The sequence below is a fragment of the Hordeum vulgare genome, chromosome 6H (assembly GCF_904849725.1).
Source record: "Hordeum vulgare subsp. vulgare chromosome 6H, MorexV3_pseudomolecules_assembly, whole genome shotgun sequence".
NCBI lineage: Eukaryota > Viridiplantae > Streptophyta > Magnoliopsida > Poales > Poaceae > Hordeum > Hordeum vulgare.
The window spans coordinates 57,028,712-57,039,429 of NC_058523.1; the positions used below are offsets into that span (position 1 = coordinate 57,028,712).

Consider the following 10,718-nt stretch of genomic DNA (forward strand, 5'->3'; position numbering starts at 1 on the left):
GAGGAAGTGGCTAGATTTCGAGTGGAGAGATTGGAGGAGCAGGTGAAATTTTTTTGGAAGCAGCGAGCGCACACTAGCTGGTTGATGAAGGGAGATAGAAATACCTCTTTTTATCATGCATGGGTAAAGGAAAGGAGGAGAATAAACAAAACTGGAAAGCTAAAGAAGGAGGATGGGAGCTGGGCGGTGAAGGAGGAAGAGAAGAAGGAGGTTATCACTAACTATTTCTCCCAGCTTTTCAGGTCGACGGGTGAAACTGATCACAGTGTTGTGTTGCAAACCATTGAGAGGAGGGTGACTCGGGAGATGAATCCTGAATTGATGGCAGAGTTTATTGCAGATGAGGTGAAGGCAGCTCTTAAGGATATTGGGGACCTAAAGGCTCCAGGAGAGGATGGCATGCCCGCCTTATTTTACAAGCACTATTGGGAGTACATTGGGGAGGAAATCACAAGAGAAGTCTTGGCTTTCTTGAATGGTGGGCCAATGCCAGCTGACTGGAACAATACCTCCATGACCTTAATCCCGAAGGTGAAGAATCCAGACACCATAAAAAACATGACACCGATAAGCATGTGCAATGTGGTCTATAAGATCATTGCAAAGATTCTCTCTAAAAGGCTAAAAGGTATCCTGTCTGAGGTAATCTCTCCGACTCAAAGTGCGTTTGTGCCAGGAAGACTTTTAACGGATAATGTGTTACTCGCATATGAAGTCATCCACTACATGCGTAACAAAAGGCATGGAAAGGAGATCTATGCGGCGGTGAAATTAGATATGAGCAAGGCCTATGACCAAGTGGAGTGGCAATTTTTAGAGGCTATGATGGTTAAGTTGGGTTTCCATCGAAGATTTGTGGAGCTGATTATGAAGTGTGTAAGGACGGTAAAGTTCAGAATCAAGATAAATGGGGATTTGATGGATGAGGTTCTCCTTGAAAGAGGTCTAAGGCAAGGGGATCCCCTGTCCTCTTACTTATTTTTGTTGTGTGTCAAGGTTTTCTCAAGTTTGTTGACTAAAGATGAAGAAAACAACCTAATCCAGGGGGTTAAGGTGTGCCACAATGCTCCTAGCATTTCCCACCTGTTCTTCGGAGATGATTCTCTCATCTTGTTCAAGGCGAATAAAGAAAGCATGGAGCAGATCCAACACATCCTACGGGTGTACGAAGCAAGCTCAGGCCAAACCATAAACAAGGACAAATCTGCAGTTTTCTTTAGCAACAATGTGAAAGCCAAGGATAAACATGATGTGATGCGAACCTTGGGTTATCTCTAAAAAGGCTCTTAATGAGAGATACCTAGGTATGCCAATTCATGTGGGAAAGTCAAGATCGAAGACATGTAGGCACATCATTGAGAGAATTCTACAGAGGATTCAGGAATGGCAGGAGAAGCTGTTGTCTCGGGCTGGGAAATAGCTACTGATCAAAGCCGTTGCCCAGGCTATCCCCACATTCACTATGTCTTTCTTTGACTTAACCAAAACCATGTGTGAAAAGATCAACACCGCTGTGTGCAAGTGCTGGTGGAGTCAGCAGGATAAAATAAATAAAATTCATTGACTTAGTTGGGAAAAGTTGACAGAACAAAAGGCCGAGGGAGGGTTAGGTTTCCGGGATATCCATAGTTTCAACATGGCGATGCTTGCTCGGCAAGGATGGAGGATACTTCAAAACCCGGAGTCTTTGTGTGCACAGGTCCTTGGGGGCAAATACTTCCCGGATGGAAATTGTTTGAATGCGGCGACCACAAGTAATATGTCCTATACTTGGAGAAGCATCTTAAAAGGTATTGACCTTCTGAAAAATGGGCTGATTTGGAGGGTGGGTGATGGATCCTCGGTCAACATGTGGCATGACCCATGGATACCCAGGGGAAATACCCGTCTACCGGCTACCCCGAAAGGCACGAACCTGCTATCAAAAGTCAGTGAGCTAATCAACCCAGCGACTGGCATGTGGGACGAGGTTCTTGTGAGAGATGTGTTTAATGAAGATGATGCAACGTGGATACTTGCTATCCCAATCAACGGGGAGCTCGAGGATCTTCCTGCATGGCATTTTGACAATAAGGGCAAATTCTCGGTCAAGTCTGCGTATTAGGTCCATATAAATAACGGAAACCTTCAGGGACCAAGGGGAGTCGCATCCACGACTGAAGCCTCAAACATGCTATCCCCATGGAAGAAAATATGGAAAATTAAAGTACCAGGCAAGATAAAACAATTTTTGTGGAGATTGGCCCACAACTCTACAACCTTTTGTGTAAACTTGGCTCGAAGAGGCATGGACGTTTCCTTGCGGTGCCCTGTCTGTCAAATGAAAGGGGAAGATGGGGGCCACCTTCTGTTCAAATGCAAACAAGTCAAAGTGATCTGGATAGAATGTGGACTGGAGGAGGAGAGAGCACTGCTCAAGGACCAGAGAACGGCTTTGGCGATGATGGACAAATTAACGGCTCTCACGACTGAGAAGCAAGCTCTTATTGCCACTTTTATGTGGAATTGGTGGTGCAAGCGCAATAAGGAAAAGGGAGACAAAGTGAGGAGCTGGCGTGGATTATAGAACACCAAACCTCTGAATTCTGCAAGATGCAGGAGGAAATGAAAAACAAGCCGTGATACCTTTGAAGCATTGGACACCACCAGTGAAGGAATGGATCAAAATAAATGTTGGTGGCTCTTTCAAACATTCAAAGTGCTTTGCACTCTGAGGTGCTTGCTACTGAAGCCGGGCTTTGGCTTCGGAGTTGGGAGTTCAAAATGTTGTGTTCGAAAATGATGCACTACTACTGAAAGAAGCACTTGAAGAGGGTGTTGTATTTGAATGGCTCGGAACTTTTATTCGTAGTCAGTTCATGGGGTATAAGATTGAGCACTGCCCCAAAATATGTAATCAAGTAGCGCATGCTTTGGCTACGAAGGGAACACTTATGGTCGATGTGCCTGACTCTGTATCTAACGGATGATACGAATGTGATCCATGTGTATCTGCTCTAGTGACGAACGACTCCGCTTTGCACACTGTTTAATGCAATGCATTGAGTTTCAAAAAAGAAAAAGTATAGATATAGAGGTATAGATAAAGGACCGTAATATCTGGAACATTCGCTAGAAAGGATGACATTTACAAACGTTTTCCCTGGCAACTTTAGTTGTAGAGGGATAACATTTTTTTTGGAAGAAGATGGCAGTTTTTGGCATAGAAGGCATTTTTTAAAATTTCAGATTATTCTCACTTTCTACGCCTATGGGTTGGATTTTTCTTTTAGGGTCTTATCATGCAGATATTTCGGATTGCTTTCCAGACCCGTGGGTTGGAATTTCTGGTAGGAGATGGCTCTAAGATATTTCCCCTGACTAAGCATCTCGGACACTTGCGAGGCCGCTCCCCAACGACTGGTTGGTGGATGCCCTGAGCGGCCGCCGAGCTTTCTCGTTGGCAGTGTACAGCGCTAGAGCTTGATATTTGTATAGCATAAAAATCGAGAGATATTTGTTGCCACGGATTGAAAGGTGAAAGGGATCCATCTTCCATCAAACTATTTCTTCTCGTCTACCTGCACAGGGTCCCAACACCAATTCCTTCAGCTTCAATCATTTCTTCATCAGGGCAACAGGGAGAGGCTTCGATCTGCATCATAAGGTAAGCTTACTTTCTTCAATTGTTCTTTTTCTTCACCTTGTTGGGAGTTCTGGGCCTTTATTTAAAGCCGATGTTTGCAGAAGGGAGGTGCCTCTCATCTCAGTTGTGTTGTGCTTGGATGCGATGGTGCCATGGAGGATGGAGGCGCGCCTGGCGGAGACGGTGTGGGTGGCGCTCCTCGGCTGGGTCTCCTCCTGCCTCACCGTCGCCGGCGACGTCGCACGCGCACTCAGAAGCAGCGATCTCTCCGTCTAGGCCACTTTCAACATCGCCGGCAACCAAGAACCGACGACTCTGCGTGGCGCGCTCCTCCATAAACAGAGTTCGTCCATAGAAGGACGACTGTGATGTAGAAGTGAAATCCTCATGTAGCATAGATGTTAAAATCTTGTGTCAAGCAGAGAGATAGCTATTTGCTCAGAGTGTCCTGACTTTCTAACACAGATAGCATTGAAGGAACTAATATGGCTGGCGCATCGGATGAACTACAGATAAAACTTTGATGAATAGCCTTCACAAGGTGGAGTGGTGTCTCATATATACGGATTCTAACTCTGTTCAAGGCACCAAGATGTTATCGCCGCCTTGTGGATTTCTTGAACGGCCTCGGTTTTCGGCGTCCTCTTGGAGCATCCTCCTCTTCTTCATCCTCGTCATCCGCTCTCCTCCTCTTCTTGTGACCACCGTCCTCCTTCAGCTTCTGGCATGTAACGACAATGGTAACTTTAGTATCGCTGCAGCTGTTATAGCACTCATGGAAGACGATTATGGACACTTTCAATTGATTGCTCCGTGGAGTACATACCGTCAATGCGATCCTCTTTGAATCAGATATACGCTCGCGAAGTATCAGGATCTCATCAGCGTCTGCCTTCCGGACAGGAATTTTCTTTCCTGCGAAAGTAGGTGATGACTTCAGAAAGAAATCTCCAGTTACGTGTGCAAGGGAGACAAGCAACAAGGGAAACTGTTACCAAGGAGCGCCTCGATCATCTTAAACCACAGAGCCTCAAACTGATTCACCAGAGAAACAGCATATCCCGATTGGCCTGCACGCGCGGTCCTGCCGACCCGATGTACATAGTCCTGCATTTGGTGCGGCATAAGATTCAGAACCAATGACAACACAAATGCATGGTCTTCTCGACAATAAAGGCAATATGCGTTGAATAAGGCAGGAAACCTTTGAATTCATTGGAATATCGTAATTGATAACCACATCAACCCCTTGAATGTCAAGACCACGGCTCGCCACGTCGGTGCAAATAAGGATGTTGAATTCCTTTGCTTTGAACTTGTTTAAAGCGCCTAGTCTTTTGTCCTGGTAAAGGGAAGAAAAATATAATTATTTGTGGTGGTAAAACCAACATGTCCAAGATGGAGCTCGCTTGTATCTCCTCAAAAGGCTGCCTGATTTGAATAGTGGAATCAAATACTTTTGTTTGTCTGAAGAAAAGTTAAGAAAGAAAACCTGACTCATCTGGCCACTGATAGAGAGAGCTTTAAAACCAAGATTCCTTAAAGTGAGAGCAAGTAGTCTTGTTGACTCGCAGGTCCGCACGAAGATCATGGTCATGCTCCCTAGAAACTCATTCAGAACATGAACAAGATAACAATCCTGAAATCAAAAATGACAAACGAACAATAAAGGGAAATTAGTTCTCCAACCACTGATGGTGAATAGAGAAACATAATCTCAAAACAGAACATGTCCGTAATTGAACTAATCTCCTGAAGTTCAAGGGTATAAGCATGGGCATTCTTTATCATGATTGTTTATTAAATGTAGGAGAATCTCAGTCCAAGGGTTTCAACATAGGCTTAATCAATACTGCTAATATCAAATGTATAGAAGTCCAATTTTTCTGTTAAAAGAAGTTCAAATAGATAAAGCAGGCCTGCAATTTATCACACATGTCCTGGTACAGAGAAAAAGAAACGAAACTTCGCACTTCTTAAAATTACATTATTATATCAAGAAGTGCGAGAATCAACCTTGTAATCTGCAGGAACGAGATACCACTCATGTTTAAGTGTGTCCACTATAGAATATTTTGAGCATACTTCCACCTGGTCCACAAAAAAAACTCCTATTCTATTAGTAAAGAGTAAGAAGGCTCCCTAAAAGGTCCTCTTCTGTTAAACTTTTGCGGCTTATTGAATGCCTAAAATACGAAGAAGAATGGCTTTACCTTAACAGGGTTTCTGAGACAAGCACGTTGCAGTTTGCTTACCTGCAAAGAAAACCCGTAAGCTATTCTGCATTCAGTCAAGCAAAAACACATACTCCCTCCGTTCCTAAATATAAATCTTTTTAGGGTTTTTACTACGGACTACATACGGAACAAAGTGAGGGAATCTACACTCTAAAGTATGTCCACATACATCCATATGTAGTCCGTAGTGGAATCTCTTAAAAGACTTATATTTAGGAACGGAGGGAGTAGGTAGCAAAGCCGTGAAGCACCAATTAGAAAAATAAGGATATTCATGACTAGAATCATCATTGCTGCAACTTGGAAAAGCATGTTCAAGTAGTAGTCCTTGAAATACAAAGAGATGCTCAGTTCAGCAGAATCAGTGCGATTATATGACAAACTGTCAACTTTTGCAGTATATCTCAAGACTTCAGTGTAATCACCAAACAAAGCAGTAAACAAGGCCACATCAATCTGATAAATATAACAATGGCAGATTATTGATGTTTTAGTTCGTGTGGTTCACTGAATCAGAAAACATTATAAAAAAAACTGCCTGAGTCCACCAACCTTTTTGGTCATTGTGGCTGAAAAAAGGTAAGTTATCCTTTCTTTGGGAACGACATTCAGAATCTCATCAAGTGATTCCTTGAACTCCAAATTAAGTAATTTATCTGCTTCATCAAGTACCTAGAAAACCAGCAGATTGAGCACACGTCAAAATAAAAGCATCCAGGATTAAACTAGTTGGTATGGTTGATCCAAATTGTGGAGGTATGCGCTAGTTTTGTCAAGAAATAGTTGACAATGAAGGTTCCAAAGAGTTTAATCACCACACATATTATGATCAGTAACTAGAGCACATTGCTTCTACTTACAACTAAGAAACTATTACAACAACCATTCAAGCATATGAAAAATAACTACTGATTCATTTATGTATTGCTAGTTCATAACACATACGTTTGGGATGGTTCAGTTTGACAAAACAGGCTTTAAGTAATTAAAATGAAAAAATAGCTGATTATATTGGATGGTTAGCATAACACTTCAGGATAGCACTGCCTGGAAAATTAAGTTTCCACTTTAACAGGTGAGGAAGGTTTTGTGAGAGGCCACCTTTCTATATTTTGCACATTACTCTGTTCTATAATGCAGGTTCTATCTGTAACAACTAGATATGATTTTTCAACTGTCAAAAGTGAAAACTCAACTTACCAAAATCATGATCTAGGTATAAATTCAACAGGAGGATAATGTAAATTAAAAGAAGGGTACAATGCAAAGAATGTATACCAGGTATTTCACTTTAGTTAGGCTAAAACCTTTTGTATCTTTCAAATGGTCCAAAAGACGGCCAGGAGTTCCAACCTGCATTTTGGAGGAGATGATACATAAAACAAGCTAAGTCCTGATAAAGACAGTTTTCCAATGTCATGGAAGAGAAAAAAAGCTCTTACAACTTTGTACTAGAGCTAGTACAAAGTTGAGACACTTATTTTGGGACCGAGGGAGTACTTGTGACTGGTGTATGCAATGTAAGGTCTTGGCCAGTTGGCCTTATCTTAGGTCTAGAGGGCACATGTACAAAATTCAGTGAAATGACTCATCTTGGGTTATAAGTAGCACTTGTCATCACAGTGGCTTTCAAAACTAAAACTGCTTATAATAATCCCACTATTCCAAAATATAGTGCATATAGATATGGTATCTATTATTTATTTTCTTCTAAAAACTTGGTCAAACTTGACAGAATTTTGCGCAATGGAAGGAGTATATTAATTTCAGGTATATTATCGATCAATAAATCCCTGAAGTGCATTCACAAACATAATTACTAGAGATGGTAACCTAAGTTAAAAGGCCCAATAAGCTGCCTAATTGGAGAAGATTCAGGTTGGCCAAAAGGGCCTTTCTAAAGCCCAGAGTTAATACATGCTAATACTGATGTCAGAGCTTTAATGCTCCGGGATTAAAAGGAGATGTGTTGATGGTTGAGTGTGGATTTTTGCCCGAGCGAATCAATATGTATGTCCTACATATTCAACCTCACATGCAGTTTCAAAGCACAAAGCATCCTGAGCCTATATTGTCTTAGGTTAGGATATATTGGGTAGAGAATACTCACCACAATATGTGGACGTTTTGCAATGGATAACACTTGCTGCATCCGGTCAACTCCTCCAACAAGCTGGAAAACGGAAAATATCTCAACTGAAAATGATTCATGTAACTCAATATATAGTCTCGTGCATGATGCGGATACTTGATTTGAGTAAGTCATAGCATGATCGCCAAGAAACATCTTAATGAAATAGAAGACAGCAAATATCATCAAATTATATTAAGCAGAAGTAAGCAATATCAAAGAGAATAGTGAAGCAGTCTTGTCGTAGTGGAGGGGAAAGATCATGCATCAACAAACATTAAAATTGTCGGTATGGGCTCGTATAGCAACAAGCTTATGCAATGAAGTTATGATCTTTAAAACTATAGATACAACCATGTTTCACTATGCTTTGGCTTGGCCACACTGAAGAACCTTCAAACTAACCAAACCAAAGGGAGTAGCCAACAATTCACAGCAAGCAATTACAACAGTTAGTCAAATGAGAAGTATGATCCGCGGAAGGACATGAAGCATATTCCAGTATATGTGCATCCAATTACTTGTGGGGAAATAATTCACATTAGAACAAATAATGAGCCACAGTTGTATCAAGATCACTTACCACTGAGCAAACCAAGCCGATCGCTGAACCCAACGCCTCGAACTGCTCTGCAATCTGAATCGCTAGCTCCCTGAACCACCATGGCACACGGTAAGCTTCCACACAGATGGGTACCCCACACAGACACAAGCTACCGAGAAGAAAATGTGCCACAAGAAGGAGTAAGGAAAATAAGAAGTTGACCTTGTGGGCAACATCACACAGGCAAAGAAGGGCTTGCGGTGCTCGATCAGCGCCTGGATAATCGGCAGCGCAAAGGCACCTGTCTTCCCTGACCCCGTCTGTCCCAGACCAATCAGGTCCCTGCCTGCACCCAAGACCGAACCCGAATATATGAACAATCCTCGACCATCAAAGTTGCACATATACATAGCTGAAGATGATGCGGGTACCTTTGAGAGCATGGGGGATGACCCCCTCCTGGATCTTCGTGGGCTTCTTCCACCCCATGGCGTCGCACGCCTCCACCAGCTCGGGGAAGATGCCCAGCTCCGCAAATGTTGACGCCTCGGAAGCCGGTTCTGGCTCCGGCTCCGACCGCTGCACCTCGCCACCACTGTCGAGCACCTTATCCACCGCCATGGCTACAAGCGTAGTTTTGCTCTGCGAGGCATGGCGCGGTAGATTTTATCATTTATGAAGTGGACATAACATGCAGCAAGTGCTCTTGTATACATAACAAAAATGTGGACATGGCAAACCTAAATAAACGATCGCATGATAGAAGTGCTGCCATATAGTACACACATAGCCAAATAAGTGGACATGGCACAAAATTGGTCATGCTTTATGTTGTCGCTGTCATATAGATAGCAGTTTAGTTTTATGTTGTTGATATCGTAGACATAGAGGTGTGCTAGTTCTTGTTGTCATCAGCACATGTTAGGCTAGCAGGAACATCACACGCATCTCCAGAGCCCACAGCAGACAGCACACACAGCCACAGCCGAATTGCACACACATGACACATCCACATCCAGCACATGTTCACCTTGTGTTCTCTCTCTCTCAAAAAAGCACATGCTCACCTTGGGCGGGCAGAGAACGAGGTGGTCGGGGAGGAGCTCCGGGAGGGAGAGGTCGAGGGCGGCGGCGGGGAGGTGAGGGCCGTGGACGAGAGCGGCGATGCGGGCGCGTCGCGGAATTCTGGTGCGCGCCGGCGGCGGAGATCGAGTCGCGGCGGCGGTCGGGTGGGGAATTGGAGGAGAAGTGCTGCCGCTCGCGGACGCACTGGTTATGCGACGGGAGAAAGAACTTGGCGCACACGGCGGCGGCGGCGGCATAAACCCCAGCGGAATAAGCGGAAGGGGTAGCTTCGTGGACCGGCTTGATCGGCCCGGTCACCTGGGCAGCCTGGCCCTGTAATACGAGCAGACTCGATCGTACTCCCTCCGTTTCTAAATACGAATACTGTATAAGACTTTTTATAGATTGCATTATAGACTATATACAAAATAAAATGGATAAATCTATATTTTAAAAAATGTCCATATACATTCGTATGTACTTCCTCCGTCCGAAAAAGACTGCACATCTAGTATTTACAAATTGTCCAAGAAAGAGTGTCAATCTATAACCCCAATGCATATTGCCTTTAATCCAGTCGTCTTTAAATGACTCATGCATCAACTTGTAGCCTAGTTATTGGTCGCATGCTCATTTTAGTCCCTTTGGTTTCTGCCTTAATTACTGCATGCAAGCAATATTCATTTAATGGCCTTCTTTCATTCGTTGCATGCACGCATGTGTCTTCCAATGTTCTGTATTAATTAGGCCATGAAGCAAAGTCAGCTCTTTCCTTGATTTATATGTAAATCACTAAACGGATGGTCTTTAACGGACGGAAGGAGTAGTTTATAGTGTAATATCTAAAAGGTCTTGTATTTAGAAACAGAGGGAATAGTAGGGTAGCGTACGCATGATGGGCCGGTTTCCGTTCATTTTTCCTTTTATGTTTTTTAGTTTTCTATCTATATCTATTTCCCTTTCAGAATTAAACAATCCTTTTATTTTTGTAATTAGTTACATAATTATACCAGTAAACTGGAAAATGGTTCACCAAGATCCAAAAAAAATCATGACATTTTATAAGTTGTTCTTGCATGTTATAAAAACAATGCGTAATTAACATAATCTTCATAG

The 10,718-nt window shown here is 42.9% G+C and overlaps 1 protein-coding gene and 1 long non-coding RNA gene across 2 annotated transcripts; one reads left to right on the plus strand and one right to left on the minus strand.

The window, feature by feature from the left end:
- Nucleotides 1–3,325: 3,325 nt before the first annotated feature.
- LOC123404709 lies at nucleotides 3,326–4,105 on the plus strand. The gene is made up of 2 exons (XR_006611899.1): nucleotides 3,326–3,646; nucleotides 3,727–4,105. It is a non-coding gene; the product is annotated as an uncharacterized LOC123404709 (long non-coding RNA).
- LOC123404707 (DEAD-box ATP-dependent RNA helicase 10-like) lies at nucleotides 3,997–9,874 on the minus strand. The gene is made up of 14 exons (XM_045098654.1): nucleotides 9,605–9,874; nucleotides 8,969–9,179; nucleotides 8,760–8,883; nucleotides 8,577–8,646; nucleotides 7,973–8,035; nucleotides 7,141–7,215; nucleotides 6,415–6,534; nucleotides 5,839–5,880; nucleotides 5,642–5,716; nucleotides 5,118–5,264; nucleotides 4,830–4,967; nucleotides 4,621–4,732; nucleotides 4,452–4,540; nucleotides 3,997–4,346 (listed from the first exon to the last, which is right to left on the minus strand). The coding sequence occupies exons 1-14, from the start codon at nucleotides 9,857–9,859 to the stop codon at nucleotides 4,221–4,223; spliced, it is 1,647 nt and encodes a 548-aa protein (XP_044954589.1). The 5' UTR covers nucleotides 9,860–9,874; the 3' UTR covers nucleotides 3,997–4,220.
- Between the last annotated feature and the right edge of the window lie 844 nt (nucleotides 9,875–10,718).